Below are 17,957 nucleotides of genomic sequence, written 5' to 3'. Positions count from 1 at the left end.
GTCTTACCTACGTGGACGATGACATGGAATTTTTATTTTTTTCTCCTTTCTTCCTTCTTTTTTTCTCCCTTCTTATCACTTTTTTTCTCCACTTTGCCTCCTTCCTCTACCTTCTGCCGCATTTTTCTCCACGCGAGGTGAGGAAGGAGAGAAAAGATGGGAAGAAAAAAAGGGAAAAAGAAAAATTAGCCATGTCATCGTCCACGTGGCATGACATATAGGCAAGATCACGGTCAAACCAGACTTTAGACCAGGATGATACATTAAACCAAGTTTAAGGATCTCGATGCGCGCTTTCCAAGTTCGTGGACCTAAGTGAAACTTCGTTACAAGTTTAAGGACCGCTAGTGTAATTTACTCTTTTTTTAACCATCACTTGTTTTATTTTCTGGTTTTCTCGGAGGGGCAATGGTTGCGCACTTCGTGGAGAGGAGCAGACATACTACTTTTGTTTCTTTTAAGTAGTAGAGATAAATCACAGTCAATCAAAATATGCATGTAATTTTTTTCTCTTTTCCTTAAATTAGTTACAACTACTTCGCGATAGTCCTAACCTTTAAGACCTGGATGTGCATGTAACCATCCGAAGAGCACCATACGTGTTCTTACCAGTACAACATTGCAGTCCTCGTGGTACACATGGACTCCCAACTTGTAGGTGGCCAGGGATGGGCAGAAAAAAAGTGGGTCTAAGTGCCGGTGACGCGATGTTAGAGAACATTGTATGCGTTGTTGCCTCCTAAATCCGAAAAAAGGTGGTGGTGTTGGTTGCAGTCGATGGGTATATGGAAACCGATGTAAATATATAGGATTTGGAGATTTGGTGTGTGGTAAATGAATTATTGCGTGGGGTGGGAGGGGCATAGGGGTATTGCGGAGTAGTGTGCTACTTGTGCTATAGTAGTTCTCAACAATTCATTACATATTATTGCTCAAATCTATATGCATAATGAGAAATTTTTGAATTGACATTTAGAAATACGGACATTGTTATAACAAGGAAAAATATCATTTCTAACAAAGAAAAACTAAAAATGAAGCTTAACTTTATTGCTTTAGCATGAGCTGGATGCTTTACATTCAGCTATATTTTTAAATGACATCTCTTCTCCATAGTGTCATGTCAAGTACTCAAGCTCTATTCTATCATACCATTAGGAGGACTTGGAGGTGGAGGTTGAAATAAATTGTGGACTGGATCTAGGCCTGTAGGAGTCAATCTCTTGCCATCGCCAATCACATTAGCACCATTAGGAGGACTTGGAGGTGGAGGTGGAGGTGGAGGTTGAAATTCATTGTGGATTGGATCCGGGCCTGTAGGAGTCAATCTCTTGCCATCGCCAATCACATTAGCACCATTAGGAGGACTTGGAGGTGGAGGTGGAGGTGGAGGTTGAAATTCATTGTGGATTGGATCCGGGCCTGTAGGAGTCAATCTCTTGCCATCGCCAATCACGTTACCACCATTAGGAGGACTTGAAGGTGGAGGTTGAAATTCATTGTGGACTGGATCGGGGCCTGTAGGAGTCAATCTCTTGCCATCACCAATCACCTTACCACCATTAGGAGGACTTGGAGGTGGAGGTGGAGGTGGAGGTTGAAATTCATTGTGGATTGGATCCGGGCCTGTAGGAGTCAATCTCTTGCCATTGCCAATCACATTACCACCATTAGGAGGACTTGGAGGTGGAGGTGGAGGTGGAGGTTGAAATTCATTGTGGACTGGATTCGGGCCTGTAGGAGTCAATCTTTTGCCAACGCCAATCACATTACCTGCAAGACCTATATATGGGGTCACATGGACCAAGAGCAACACCATGGTTAGTAATAAGTCTATGGTGGATCTGGTCCAAGCCACTTGGAGAAAACTTACTTCCACCATCTATCCCAACGAAGGATGGAATTCCTGAGGAAGAACCACCACCTACCACTTGAGCAAACACGATGAACCCAAAACCGTCGCATAAGAGCATAGCTACTAAGAAGTAAGATATTGATGACATTTCTCTCTACTTTGTGTGTATCCTATTGTATCTTTGTTGTAGGTCAGAAGTGCTTGAGACAATGATATATATGTAGGGAGGCGCATGTATGTCATAGTATTCTTCTCTTTCTGCATTGATATGTACCTTCTGCATAACAAGGCAATATATTAATTTATACTTTTGTGGCAATCTAGATAAGCTGGTTTGGCTATCTTCCAATTTTAGTTACATTCTACTATTTGCCTTTTGAAAAATGTGATCTAGTTTGAATATTTGCTACTATGGCACCCAATCCATTAGCTAAAATTTGAATCAATGTACTCATTAACTATTATGTCTCATATTTAAAGTATATGTATATTTCCTTCCTTTTTATTTCATGGATATGTCTAGGTATGCTAGTTTTCACATTCTAGTATTGCCTTTTAGAAAATATGATCTACTTTCACTATTTGCTAACGTGGCACCTTATCTATTAGCAAATTTAGAATTGATGCTCTCACTAACCATTATGTCTCAAATTTCTAAGATATATGTCCTTAGGGATGGTGTGGTCATTTGCTTCCCTTTTTTTCTTGATTTCATACCACTCAATCCTTGATTCTCCAAAATAAGACGTGTTGTACCTTGGTTAGGCTCAATTATAGGTGGTTTTGATTGACACGTGAGACCTCTAATCCATGTATTCACCAAGACTTATGGAAATGGTTAATAATAAACACTACCTCTAAGTTTGATATTCCATTATATATTTTTTTTATTTGCTTTTATGAAGGGTCGGATTTTATAGTTAAAAGACCGTCAACAGGGTGCTAGGATTTCCTGAAATTTACTTTAGAGTTTAAGAAAATAAAATAAAATAAACGGGTAATTTCGTTCTTACCCCTATTTTGATGTTCAATATTGATTTTCCCCTATTTTTTTAGGGTTTTCATTTTTGCCTCCGTTTTTTAAATGAATCCACATTTTACCCCTACTTTGGATGATGAAGTTAACGGTGTTAAGTCATTGGCAAAATGACATTTAGGCCTTTTTTAGTTGGTGAAAATTTTTGTGTTTGGTTGTCACATCGGATATACGGACACACATTTGAAGTATTAAACGTAGTCTAATAACAAAACAAATTACATATTCCGCCTGGAAACTGCGAGACGAATTTATTAAGCCCAATTAAGCCGTCATTAGCAAATGTTTACAGTAGCACCACATTGTCAAATCATGGCACAATTAGGCTTAAAAGATTCGTCTTGCAATTTACAAGCAAACTGTGTAATTATTTTTTTATTTAATACTCCATGCATGTATCCAAATATTCGATGTGATAGGTGAAAAGTTTTTGTTTTGGGAACTAAACAGGCCCTTATACTCTTACTTAGTAAGATGTTGCACATTTGCCCCTATAAGTCATTAATTGTGTTTTTATCCTCATTCTTGGAAAACTTTATTTCAAAAATAGAATGATTTTTAATAAATTTTGACTAATATAACAAATTGGACAAAATATCAACAACATTGTGACATGATCCGATTCGTATAATTTAGACAACATTTCAATAGCATTTTGATAGAATTTGGACAACTTTGACAACATTTCTGCAGCATATTCATCTCAGTATTATCAACCATGAAAATCTCCTCTATTTGCAAGATATGCTCAAGCAGTGTCGACACCAAAACCAACCCACAGCCTGCTGCTCCTCCCTTAGCCACCTGCTTGCAGCCGAGCCGAACCGACCCTGCACCTCCTTGCCGCCACGACCTGGTCAGGTCACGGCCACCTAGCCCTGTCGTCAACGACGGCTGCTGTTCGTTCCCCGCCGCCACGCCCTCCTGCTCGTCGCCGTGGCTTGGTCGGGTCGGCGAGGACGCGCGGCTGCTGCTCCTCGCCGCCATGCTGCCCTCCTGCTCGCGGTTTGGTCGGGTCGCGGCCGTCTAGTTGGGTCGCCAACGACGGCTCCTGCTCGCCGCCGCCTGGTCGACCCACGGACGCCGCCTGCGCGCGGCCGAGTCTCCGCCGCTGCCGCCGCCGTCTCAACTATATGGTCGCGATGGGGATTGAGGAAAGGAGGCAGCGGCAGAAGAAAGGGCCTCCTGATATTTGTAAAATAACCTTGGGCTAGAAAGGTCAATATATAATATGTAAAATCATTATTTCCCTTTTCTTTTTTATTTTTTTATGCAATAGCTTTTACTCCACTAACTTCCATCCAAAGTAAGAGTAAACGCCACATTCGTTTAAAAAAATAGAGGTAAAAACAAAAAATCCTAGAAAAATATGGATAAAATTAATATTAGATATCAAAATAGGGATAAGAACAAAACTGTCTCTAAAATTAATGTCTCTTTGTGTCATCTTGTTGCCGGGACGGAATTGACAGCAATGACGTTAATTTTTGTTTATTTTTAGCCTTCTTAATTTTTATTTTTGAAAATAAATCAATTCAAGACTTATTTTTAAAATCTGAATTTTTTGGCCACGTCGATGTGACAATATTATTTTGGCCACGTCAATATGATAATATTATTTTGCCACATCGATCTGACTGACGTAGTAATATTATTTGGTCACACCTCGTAAGATAAAATTGTCACACTCGCTATGTATGATGTGTTAGCGTTGATTTGGCACGCCAAGACGGAATGCCGTGATCAAAAGTTTTATATTAATAAGTTTTGGAATCGTTTATTTTTAAAATTAAAAATTAATAAAGTTGAAAAAATAAAAAAAAATCCAAGGACGGAGGGAAGGAAGCGTCGTGGTCGATCGGGCTCGGAGACGTCGACGCCGACGAGGAGCTCCGACGCCGACGGGCGACGGCTGCCGGTCGAGCCGCCGATGGCGGGCTCGGGGACGGCGACGGCGAGCTATTCTCTCCTCGGCCCGGTGGTCTGACTGACAGGTGGGCCCAGCCCCCAGGCACGTTCTCGACCAGCTTGCTTGACCCGAGTCGAGAGCCAAATTTGGGCTCATTATCTACTTCCTCTACTTCCCCTAATCCACTCCACTCCACCGCAGCTTCTCCCGCGGCGAGGCGGCTCATCCCATCTCCACAGCCGCAGGTGGGAACTTGCCAACGGGGATTCTCTCCGACCGATTCACCGGGATTTCTCCCGCGGTCGCCGCTCCACCCATGTTTTTTTTTTTTGGGTTCTTGCTTGTCCGTCCCTGACGAATGTTGCAATGGTGTTTCTTGGCTGCAGTTGTTGCAGCAAGGAGGCATGGCGGCGGGGGGTGAAGAAGAGAAGCCCTTCAACTTCCTCCAGATTCTGTGTGGTGCGTCAACTCCTCCCCTCGTTTGCTTCATCCTCCTCCTCCTCTGCCCATGGATGGTACAGAGCACAGAGTTATTAGATAGATAGCCACATTTTTCTTCTTGTTCTTGTTCTCTCTGTCTCTCTGAATTTTGTGTGAAATTACTCCGTTTCATTGGTCCCGCGATGCAATGCGAATTCGATTATTTCCCCGTGTCTTCTGCAGAGGGCGTCATAGCTGGTGGCACCGCGGGTGTGGTGGTGGAAACAGCTCTGTACCCGATTGATACGATAAAAACCAGGCTTCAGGTGATCCAATTTTCGCATCATGCTGTATTGCAAGTATCCACTTTTGATCATCATATATAAAGCATTTACTCGTGACGATGCTATTTATAGACTGTGGAAAAATTTGTTAGTTAATTTACATTGAAATAGGCCCCAGAGTTCATTCCCAAGAAGGGATCTTATTTATACTGAAATTACCTGGAGTAACCAGATAATTTAAGCAAATGTCTAGCAATGACAACCTTTTCTTATCTTTCTCTTCAATTGGTCCAACAAGGACTTAGATTCAAGCGAGTAGTAATTACATGAATCATGTGAGGCATGTCATGTTTTGGCATGATTGTAAGAACCCTATAGTCCTCTAGGCTCTAACCTATGCCAGGTAACTAGAGAAAATTTAAGGAAGTATTTGCAGTATTTTGGTATTAAAAAAGATGCTTATACAGAGAGGATTGATTCAGAACTTGTGCTCAAATGGAAAAATGTGAGGAGGGTGGATCAACTAAGAGCATTCGCTGTGTTTATGCATAAATGTCGGGTTTCATGTGGATGTGGTCCTGAAGCAACCCCAAATTCTAATATATTTCTAGCAAATGCATGTCTCAATTATAATTTATATTATCTTGTGCTTCCAGTTTCTTGTGTGAATATGGTATGCTTGCTATTAAATTTGAATAGCAACCTGTACATGTTGTCTGAAGTTTGTGATCTTCCATAGGCTGCTCGGGGAGGAAGTCAAATTCAATGGAAAGGATTGTATTCTGGATTAGCTGGAAATATTGCTGGTGTTCTCCCGTAAGTACAAAATACAAAGCATTCAGTTTCTTTTCTTTTCCTCCTGGCATCATGATATAACATGTTATTATCAGTAAATATGTTCATCATTTTGCATCATTTATGTTACAACCTAACATAGACAAGATACTGTATATGATTCTGGGGTCTGATGCTATGATTGCTTTTACTTTCCTTCCAAATTGATATTGTTAAATTAAGTACTGTTGTTTATCTTTGGCTAGACCCCTTCTCAGGTAATAATCCTTAGCTTCACTTTTTCAGGCTCCATAACATGGGAATCATTTCATTCTCTTTCCATCATATTGTTTCTTCTCTATTTGCTTGTAGGGCTTCTGCTGTATTTGTGGGAATATACGAACCGACAAAAAGAAAACTACTGGAGACTTTTCCTGAAAATTTGAGTGCTGTTGCCCATTTTGTAAGTTAACATGCATTTAACATGTTTTTGCACTAGTTGATTGCACGTAGAATGTTGATCAGGCTGTACATCGTGCTGTTTATTTTGTATAATCTGTTTTTTTTTTGCGGGGAATATTTTGTATAATCTGTTAAGTCTCTAGAACTTCTAATTCGTCAGTTACAGCATTGAAGTATCAACCATGCTGTTTGATGTCGTTTTAATGCTTAATCTTCAGAGCATGTTGCTTTCTATCACTGCCTTTTCTAAATGAGAATGCTACAGACTGCCGGGGCTATTGGAGGAATTGCGGCTTCTCTCATTCGCGTCCCCACAGAGGTCAGTTTTTCTATTCTGAACTCTTTCACATTTTTCTTGATGAATTTAATGTTGTTTTACACTGAAAATAGATTGCATTCCTTTCAGGTTGTCAAACAAAGAATGCAAACAGGTCAATTCAGGTCTGCACCTGATGCTGTCCGTCTCATTGTTGGTAAAGAAGGATTCAGAGGTCTTTACGCTGTATGTATCTTCTGACCTCATATATGGTGGAACCTGTATTTAGCCGATTCAACTCTAATTTTTGTTATCCCTGTATATTTCAGGAAAAATAATTATTTGAATCTGTTTAATATGCCTTTTTAATTGAATTGTTGTTACAATGGAAAAAAACCCATTGCCTTCCTTTATCATACTGTTTCTTTTTGTTTGTAGGGATATGGATCATTTTTACTTCGAGATCTGCCTTTTGATGCCATTCAATTCTGTATATATGAGCAACTTCGAATTGGTTATAAAGTTGTGGTACCCATCTTAGCCTCTCTGTCTTGATGAGAACCATATTTTACTTCTGGTTAGCAATCCTTACTAGGCCTCAGACGACCTCAATATAAATGTAGGATTGAGGATTCACACCTTCATACATGTTGTCTATGGACGAGTCTTGTATCTTGTTAAGTACTAATTGTGGGCATCAGCATCACGCTGCTTTGCCAATCATTTTTGTGCTATTTGCATCAAATACTATAACTTGATTAGCTGCCCAAAGTGAGATACTACTATTAATTGATAATCCTTGTGACATTTTCTGACTCCACCATGAACTGTAACTGTAATTTCAAGAAATTTATGGATTTACTACCACCTTTTCACTTGTCTGTTCAGGCCAAGAGGGAGCTGAATGATCCAGAGAATGCACTTATTGGTGCTTTTGCTGGTAGGACTAAATTCTGTTTCTTCCTCACTTTCTAATCCTTGTTGGACAATTTTTCTGTTCTTATGTTGCCGTCCTTCTTTTGTTTACCTTCTTCTATAACCCATCATTTCTTTCTGCTAGGTGCCATTACTGGGGCTATAACAACACCACTCGATGTGATGAAGACGCGGTTGATGGTTCAGGTGGATCCTTTTGTATCAAAATCCATCCACAGAATAACACATCATTCCTTTCAACCCCTGTTGGTATCGCTGACCCCATATATTTCTTTGGACCGCAATCGCAGGGATCAGCGAACCAGTACTCCGGAATTGTAAGCTGCGCCCAGACAATCCTGAGGGAGGAAGGACCTGGGGCATTCTTGAAGGTAGCAAAATTTTTCCTTTCGCCTGCTGATGGTGGTGGGTGCACTGGGGTTGTGATTGAACTTGGTGGCTGGTGATGGCAGGGGATCGAGCCGCGGGTGCTGTGGATTGGCATCGGCGGGTCCATCTTCTTCGGCGTGCTGGAGAAGACCAAGTCGATGCTCGCCGAGAGGAGGAGCCGCGAGCCACCAGCCGGGAAGGATGAGTGACAGATTGTACCCTCGGCCATGGATGGATGCTTCAAGTTTTGTGTTTGTTTTGATCGATTTCACATGAGAAGTAGTACATCTCTCGAGGAGGAAGACAATGCCACTTTGCGTCCCAATGATTAAATTCCCATTCGTTTAATGAATAATATTATGTTCAAGTTTTTTTAAAAATCTGATTATACTACATTATAGCTTCTCTCTCTCCCTGCAGTTTACCCATGCTGTATGACTTGTAGATGTAACAGTCGGTCGTTGCCGATCAAATTGTACCTTTGTCAATCCAGATAGTATTGCAGCAGTATTTACAAATGGTAAGCTTGTTATATTTTCCTTTTCGTTTTTCTTGTTTGTTCTGGAGGTAGTTTACCTGGAGAAAAGAAAGAAAAGAAAACACAGGGCAACTATAACCGATTCCTAGATCATCAGGTAAACTATCTACTACAGGCCGAAGCTGAAAGATTTCTCTTCCATCAACTTCTGCAAAATGTCCAACAAATGGAGCACACTCCATAGCTGCATCAAAGAGAGTGATCTGTGAACAACCTGCAAAACTGACTTTAAAAGTTTGTTTTACATCTAACTATACCTACCTTCCAATTTCTCTTGATTAATTGCAATCAAAGCACATTGCATTCTCTCCCCCTACCAGAACAATGCGATCTTAATTTGAAATAAATTAAGTAGACAGCCCATCAACCCAAGTGAAAAGTAAATCTCACAAAGCAACCTGAGTAAGCCAAGTAATCAACACAACGGTGACCATCCGATTCAGGAAAAGACAAATTAGAAAGTATTAGGCTAATAAGCTAAAGGAAAAGCCAAATTTTAAATTTTCAAACTTAATTTTGAGATTGATTTCAAAATATTTTTAACGTAGTTTCTTTTTCAGCATTGGCTTTTAAGTCATCAAGAACACATATATAAAAGTTTTACTTACAAGTTCAATTTTATTCCCTAATAAGCCGTTTTGGCTTATTAGAAAAAAAAAAGCGAAACGATGGGGCCTTAAGACCCCCATCGGATGGCCTAAACAGCCAAAGAATAAACCAAAATTTAAATTTTCTAACTTAATTTTAAGATTGATTTTGAGATATTTTCAACGTAGTTTCTTTTTCAGCATTGGCTTTTAAGTCATCAGGAACACATATATAAAAGTTTTACTTACAAATTCATTTTTATTCTCTAATAAGCCGTTTTGGCTTATTAGAAAAAAAAAGCGAAACGGTGGGGCCTTAAGGCCCCAATCGGATGGCCTAAACAGCTAAAGAATAAACTAAAATTTAAATTTTCAAACTTAATTTTAAGACTGATTTTGAGATATTTTTAATATAGTTTCTTTTTTAGCATTAGCTTTTAAGTCACCAAGAACACATATATAAAAGTTGTACCTATAAATTTATTTTTATTCCCTAATAAACTGTTTTGGCTTATTAGGGAAAAAGCCAAAACGATGGAGGCCTAAGTCGTAGCCATCCGTCGAAATGAAGAGGCTTCCAGAAGGTTAAATAAATAGAAAGGTTGAAGACCACAAGCCCAAACATCAAGTACAGGAGCATCGCTTCATTCTGTGCATCTTGTTGAATTTCTACAGGGCATTTGCAATTGCATCCAACGGATATAGACTAAAATATAAACTAATTAACAATGTGAAAAATCAAATTTGAATAAATTAAAATTTAGAAAACTTATTATTTCCTGCCAAATACTTTTTTTCAACACCTATTCAAATATGAAATAAAACTAAATTTGCTAAACAAAAGGTATCACAAATAGAGGATATACGGAGTATACAAGACATGGTGGTGCGTCAATAGAGATGGAGGGAATTCAGTGGCTCACACAGCAGCAAAGAAGATGATTATTCGTACTAAATTTAATACCAAAGAATTTAGAAGTTTTGACAACATAGTTAAAAAAAATAAAGGGATCATGCAATGACGAAAAAGGTGAAAATATGGTGCCTCGCGTAATAACGAAGACTGTTAATAACAGGATGGTCATAGTCGTGCGAATGCATGACTTTATAAACTAATATATGTGATCCACGAATATCAAGCTACGCCTAGAGGTGGCCGATTTACCGCACATGAATGTAAAATTTACAGAGACATAGCACATTTAATGATATATCCAAAATATGAACTTTTGTCATTTGGTTGCTGGCTTATTATCAACCATAGCTAAAATTTAAATGTTCAAACTTAACTAATGAGTAGAACTTATATTTTTAAACTGCTAAGAATACAAATATACAAGTTCTGCTCATTAGTTATTTCTGGTTGTTTCCTTTTTTTTTTTTCTCCAACTTAAATGAGGCCTATTAACGGTGGCCCTTATTGAAAAAATTGATCGAGGCCTATTTGTGCACTATTAGGGCATTATCAACCCAATAACTAGGATGGTGTCCATAGTATTAAATAAGCTGCTACCTAGGATAAAAAATGATGTGGCAAGTAAATAAATGAGAAAAGAGAAGGAAACCATGTCTTGCATGAGACATGGTTTCTACACAACATCCAAAATATCATGTGAGATAAGTAGCATTAAATTGAAGTATGGAATAGTGGTGTTTGTATTGGAAGAATAGTGTTTAGTACTAGTTTCTTCATGACGTGGAGTTTATAAAAACTATATTATAGTATTATGGGTTGGGACTGCCATTATGGCCTAGCGGCAGCCCATTAGCGTTCTCTTCGAAGCCACCTAGACCTGTACAGGAAAAGCTCTTTTATTTTCCTAAAGGACATTGGAAAAATGGAAAACCTAAGTCAACATCTTTTACTCTCAATGTATCGAAGGTGTGGCAAGCTACTAGAGAACTACTACTTTCTCCGTTTCATATTATAAGACTTTCTAGCATGGTTCACATTCATATAGATGTTAATAAATCTAGACACATAAATAAGTTTAGATTTATTAACATCTATATAAATATGGACAATGCTACTACATATGCATCAATAGGAAGAGTGAAGTTCAAAAAAAAAAAGGAATAGTGAAGTATGGCTTGCCATGATCCCATCGTACCATCAATTAAGCACTTATCTAACTAATTAATTACTATGACATATTTTCTCTATTTTTAATCCGAGCCTACCTTACCAAATTTCGTTGTTAACACTCTTACACTTCTTTTTTTTTATATAAAAAACTCTTACACTTCTGTGTGAATGAGTAATCACTTTTAAATGGTTAGATTAGTATGAACTATGCTTATGTTTATAAGTTTTTTTTTAGAAATATTATGTTTAAGATACAATACATTCGATAAGTACTTGTATTTTTTAAAAAGGGACAAAAATTAAGGATGAATCATTGTGTTATGCTATAGCTGTTACATCATCAAACAGCTAGCTAAAAATGTGTAATGCACTTAAGATTTCGCTTGGCAACTTGAAACATCTGACCTAACACACCCTAATTAACTCCTCAATTTGATACTTCCCCTATCCCAAAATACAAGTTTTGACTTTTGAGATGGATATTGTATGAATTGGCTATTAAATTGACTATAGATGAATTGAAGCTAGTAGTGGGTTATACTATTAAACTTGCTATTAAGACGAGGAGGTAAAAAAAAAATTGGTTAACTTCATGGGATGAGTGGGGTACGTGTAATTAAGCCTAGGCTAGTTGGGGCCATAATAACGACAAGGGGTAGAAGGAGTATTATGGATAATTTAATGGTAGAAGTAACGTTTTATAAATACTACTACCTAATGTATGACGCCGTTGACTTTTTTCCAACGTTTGATCATTCGTCTTATTCAAAAAATTTGTGTAATTATTATTTATTTTATTCTGATTTGATTCATCATCAAATGTTTTTTAAGCATGACATAAATATTTTCATATTTGCACAAAAATTTTGAATAAAATAAATGGTCAAACGTTGGTCGAAAAGTCAACGGCGTCATACATTAAAATACGGAAAGAGTATATATTTTCTCTATCCTATAATATACTCCGTAAGAGATTATATAATTTTTTAGGAAAAAGTAAGGAGATATCACAATGATATGTGATGGTACAAAAGTTAGTAGGTAAAGAATAAAGCAGTACAATATATAGTTCAAAAGTTGATAAGTGGGGAATAAACTAGTATAAAAGTTTAGTACGTGGAGAATATAATATATTTCAGGAATTCCATATTCATTTATATTTTGGAATAAATTCGAAGAAAAAGATTCCTATATTATAAGCCAGGGGAAGTATATGTTGTTATTTTTAATTTATGACAAAACTTGAACTTTAAAATTTGTTATAATTTTCCCATGGAGTACTAAATTCAGACCAGAAATCCATATTTAATTTGGTGGATGGCTAGCTAGCTAAAAGTCGTTTTGCTTTCCATCTGGCTAGCTCAGCTGCACTGCCCTCGATCAGCTAGGGTAGTGGGGGAGGAAACAATGCAACGCAATGCAAAATCCGGTGTGCGCCGTCGGTTTGGCTCCCTCGATCGCTCGCACGAATGCTCGAGAGAGAAAATTAGAAGAAAGACGTCAAAGAGAGTTAATTAGAGTAGTACGTAAATTGTACCTTACGTGTACGCGGGTTAATTAACTGTCTCTGCACCCGGCGACCGGCCGTACCATTCATAGACTCGGTGAAGTATTTACTCCCTCGGTCTAAGAGAAAAACTGTCATAGCTATGAATTACTCCCTCATTCAAAAGAGTTGTGCTATACACCCGACTCAACCATCCAACTCACATACGACCGTGCTGAACCAACCAACCACAAAGCTCACGTGGGGTCCGCCAAAACCATGTTTATATACATCGTACACAGGTCGGACAGATAGCGTCGTACGTATAGCTATTCCACTTTCTAAAATATATCAACTTTCAATCTTTAGGATTTATCTTAAAATATAATAATTTCTTTACCAACACGTTTTCGCAACCAATCACAACCCCTCACCATTTAACTTCCCCACTTATCTTCGCTTCTCATCCAATTATATTATTTCCGTATTTATATAATTAAATATACCTACTAACTATGTCCAATTGTTATCCCTAAAAATCTTTATATTCTGAGATAGAGCTAATAATTTCATTTAGGATGGAATAACTGGCTAACTATGCAACTATAGGATTTATTTGAACTCCATGATTTTAGAATACATGAATAAGGAAAACATAAAATTATAATCATCATATAGAAATATCAAAACCTGGAAATTTAAAAGATCAAGCATTTGGATAGCTCATAGGAAGTAAATATGAGAATTTAGACGAAATCTAGATATATAGTAGAGATAAAGCGAGAAGATTCATCGAACTGCTCAAACAAAAATTAAAATGATATCAGAGCTCAAGAATTCAGTAAACTTCAATCCTACTATATATGTTCCCAAATAACCTAGCCGGAAAATTTCCTAATCCAGGATTTGAAGCCATAAGATCACTCCTGTGAAAATACTCTCCAAAATAACCCTTAGAGCAAGGATAATAATATAGCCCACTTCCTACTATTAGCCCATCCTAAAGTCAACACATATAATAGATTAGCTATAATTTTCTTCTCTTATCTCTATCTCTCTCTTATACATTTAATGTATTTGTCTTGGAGCTTGTGTTAAGCTAGCTCTTGCATGAGAGCTAACACCTTTCTTTTTTGTTTACCTCTCTCCTCCATATAAGCTTATAATAGGCTTATTGCTCACTATTATACTTGCTCTTATAGCTGATAGTTAATTAACATGTATAGTACATGTCGTACATGCAAATCTTAATTGACTAATAAATAAAAAAGATTAAGATTTGATATATAAAAACAAAACTAGTAGTGAAATCATTTTTGGGTAGTTATATATATATATTTTTTAATACACTGTTGTAAAAGGCACCGACCAAATATAAATTAGAGACTATACAAATCGATGATGTTCTAGACATTAGATTATCTTAAGAAAGAACATATGAACTCCAGTACTGTACTTCAGCTAGATATGGAGTATACTGTAGCTAGTTAGCTTACCTACCTAGTTAACTTAGGTTACAATAATTAATGGAGGATCTATATGCACATTTGGTCTTGCACTGCCCACATCGATCAAAGACTTTTTCTCTTTGAGGAGACGACTCCGTGTTAATTAAGCAAGTGATTGTACTAAATGCTCTAGCTAATTAACCTAGCTAGTAGGAGGAGAAGAATGGGCAATACAGCTTCCTATTACTAGGATATGGTCTACAGCTCACCGGCCGCTGTCTGCTGCCGTAGAACACAACGTCTAGTGCATGCTTCCGGCCGGGCTCGATATTTTTTCAAAAATAATCTTTTACGTCATCCACCCTAAAATATAAACATTTCTAAAATATAAACACTAATAAATTTTCCATAAAAATTAAAGAGAGAACTAAAATGAAATAATAAATTGTTATGAAAGCATTTCTAGATAAATATCTAGTGGCGCAATTTTCAATTTAAAATCCTACATAGTTGTAGATATATTAACGCGGTGTCAAACTCTAGAGACTGATGGCACGTGTTCTAGTATGTCGAGTAAAAGAGGAACAATAGTACGTAGGGATTGGTCGCATATATATGAGATAGCAACTGTCATTATAAAATATATAATATACTTCAAGAAGAGCTTTTAAACGTGTTTAGTGCAAAAGCTAGTACTTCTATGAAGCATTACAGTCAGCAAATCTCGAGTAAACAAGACATCTATCAGATGTTTAAAAATAGTAATTGTGGCTTACTTCTAGATCACATATATCTTTCTTGGCTGAAGCACATTGAGCATATATTATTCCCTTCGTAAAAAGAGAAAATTTCTTATTTATCACCTAAAGTTCATGAATTTTTTTATGTCATTGAAAAGTTGTTATTTTCTTATATGTCACTGTTCAAACTTTTCCGTTCCTCATATGCCATCCATATCATCATCATGTATAATATGGACATAAAGTTACGAGATTACCCTTTTGATCTCTTTTAATCCTTAAGGGATGTCCATTAGTTTCTTAGTACGCCATCTAGATACATAGTTATAAAAAATATTTAAAAAAGATAGAATAATATGTGATATTATATCATATCACAAGCTTACAGTTTAAATTTGACTTATACAAGTTATTAAAAAATAATTGTGAGCACACGTGTACTAATTTAAGCTAAATTTGTTATTTATACTACAATTTGTAAAGATTAAATTAAACTTGTTTTATGCAGTGATACATCACATATTCATCTATCTTATCATTTTATTTTTTTAAAAAAAATACCTAATGACTGCAATAATGAGGGGATGTCCCTGAATAGATTAGAAAATATGATAGATCAGCTGTAAGTAGAACCGTCATGCTCAATTGTGAATTGATGATGGCTGAACGGAAGCAATGGAAAGAACACACGAGAATAATTTTGTCAATTTCATTAAAAAATTGGTAAGGTCAAAGCAGTTTGATCTCGATAGTGGTGTATAAAGGATGAAATTTTTCGTTGGATGTCATATAAGGAAATAGTTACTTTTCAGTGGCATATAACAAAACTCACGAACTTTTAGTGGCATATAAACTATGATATATTTTTTGTGACATAAAATTAATATCATTATCATATTAAAAATATTTTCTACTTGATTATCTCCTCTTCCTTTTCTGATCCTCCTAGCCTCTTGGCCTAAGCAAGTCATGGAGGTTTGACAATTGTTCAGTACTTCAGTGTATGTTACTACCAAGAGACTGGGGCTTGTTTACTTTTTTTACCAAAACCAAACCATACAAAATTGGTAATCCAACAATCTAAACATGAGTTTATCATCACAACCTTAATTTCCAATCTCTGTACCAATATTTGGTAATTCTTTAAACTTCTATTCATTGAACTATGCAAAATTTGATAAGGTGACAAACTAAACAAACATCTTCATATCTTTGATCTTATCAAAATTTTGGCATTCCTAAATTTCGGTTTTTACCGATAAATGGTAAGGTTTTTTTTTAAGCATTGGACTGAATTAAAAGACCTGAGTGAGTGTCTGACCTGAAGTTTCTATCTCTTGTTTCTAGAAACGACGGGAGAACTTGACAAAGGCTGAACTGCATGTTCTGCTCGAGCAAGTAACACTGGTGGTGAAACCATCTTTGGTCGGTCAGCCAAAATCCACAATAGTCCCGGTTGCAATAAAAACCGGGACTAAAGAGTCCCGGTTCAAAAGGTTAGAGCTACTTTTTTATCTTTAGTCTCGATTGGTGTTCTCAACCGGGACTAAAGATCTATTTTTAGTCCTGGTTGGTAACACCAACCGGGAAAAAAGATCCCTATTATCTTTAGTGCCGGTTGGTAAGATCTATTTCTAGTCCCGGTTGGTAGCCTAAACCGGAACAAAATATCGGCATGCACGCATACGTGGCGGAGAGGACGAGGAGTGCGCGAGATCGAGGAGTTAATAAATTCTACTCCTTATCTCTTCCTCCTCCCATCTCTTCCTCTTCTTCCTCCTTCTCCTCTCCCCATTCTATTCCTCCCTTCCGTCAGTGGCCAAGCGGCGGCGGCGGCCGGGCGCGTCGGTGGGGCCCTCGTGCGGCGGCGGCCGGGCAGAGGCGGAGGCGGCCTCGCGCCGCAGCGGCCAGCCAGGCGGCGGCGGTGGGGCCCTCGCGCGACGGGGCGGAGGCGGCCTCGCGTCGCGGCAGCCGGGCGGCAGCAGATCTGTTAACAGTGAAATTTGGTAATCGGCAAAGACGTCATCGGCTTAGAATCATTATCGGCTGCAGCATCTCGAAATTAGCTGATGGGAGTTATCAAGTCGCCAATAGTCGGATTCCTGCTATATTCGGTTAAGGAAATCAATCTACTAAAGAAAGCTTATCCCTAAGTGACCGAGTTTAAAGAGGATGCGGCATGGCAGTTTATCTATTAATTAGGAATAGTTTGTTAGTTTCCTTTTACCTTTAGGAAAGTGTGTTTAGTGTCCGATAAGGACTTTATATTTTCTTTTTATCTTTAGGTTAGTTTCTTTCTTGTCCGACAAGGACTTTTATCAACCCATGGGTATAAATATGTACACCCGGGGTCTATGTAATCTATCCTCACGATCAATACAATTCGGCGCATCGCCACCTTTTACCTTTTCTACTTTTGTTTTTTACATTCCGGCAGAACTTGGCACCCGACACGGGGCTGCATCGTCTTCGATCTCCGGCGAAGGGATAAATCCAATGTTCTGTCGGCCCGGGCAATTGTATCGTTTACGTCGGCGTCGTTCAAGGCTGCATCAGTACATTCGACCTCTTGGATTGCTCTGATTTGGATGATATATTTGTCTACCTATTTATCATGTCTCTGTTAATCTAGTCTTAGCATATCAATTTAGCTCTATCGGCTGCTTCTCGCTTTACGGTTTCTGCCGGTATCGACTAAATCGTGTTGCTAGATTAGATTAGCTTAGGCATCTACCACCCTAAAAACTCAGTCAAAGGCTTGATTGTCTAGA

General features: G+C 37.8%; 2 protein-coding genes across 3 annotated transcripts; one reads left to right on the top strand and one right to left on the bottom strand.

Annotated features, from left to right (window-relative positions):
- Nucleotides 1–1,138: 1,138 nt before the first annotated feature.
- LOC127774201 (formin-like protein 3) lies at nt 1,139–2,003 on the bottom strand. Its single transcript, XM_052300467.1, has 2 exons — nt 1,874–2,003; nt 1,139–1,773 (listed from the first exon to the last, which is right to left on the bottom strand). Exons 1-2 carry the CDS (start codon nt 2,001–2,003, stop codon nt 1,139–1,141), a joined length of 765 nt encoding a protein of 254 aa, XP_052156427.1.
- A 2,891-nt stretch (nt 2,004–4,894) lies between these two features.
- On the top strand, nt 4,895–8,819 carry LOC127772668 (S-adenosylmethionine carrier 1, chloroplastic/mitochondrial-like). 2 transcript variants are annotated; one of them, XM_052298622.1, is made up of 12 exons: nt 4,895–5,045; nt 5,187–5,259; nt 5,464–5,546; nt 6,244–6,320; nt 6,651–6,741; nt 7,006–7,059; nt 7,147–7,242; nt 7,435–7,524; nt 7,885–7,936; nt 8,057–8,118; nt 8,223–8,303; nt 8,385–8,819. In XM_052298622.1, exons 2-12 carry the CDS (start codon nt 5,205–5,207, stop codon nt 8,508–8,510), a joined length of 867 nt encoding a protein of 288 aa, XP_052154582.1. In that variant the 5' UTR covers nt 4,895–5,045; nt 5,187–5,204; the 3' UTR covers nt 8,511–8,819. The 2 variants fall into 2 exon arrangements, with proteins under 2 accessions (XP_052154582.1, XP_052154583.1); XM_052298623.1 differs by lacking the exon at nt 4,895–5,045 and having other exon boundaries at nt 5,216–5,315.
- Nucleotides 8,820–17,957: the final 9,138 nt, after the last annotated feature.

This window comes from Oryza glaberrima, chromosome 5 (genome assembly GCF_000147395.1).
Source record: "Oryza glaberrima chromosome 5, OglaRS2, whole genome shotgun sequence".
Classification (NCBI taxonomy): Eukaryota; Viridiplantae; Streptophyta; class Magnoliopsida; order Poales; family Poaceae; genus Oryza; species Oryza glaberrima.
The sequence above is the reverse complement of the archived record's forward strand: the minus strand, read 5'-3'. Positions and strand labels throughout refer to the sequence as shown.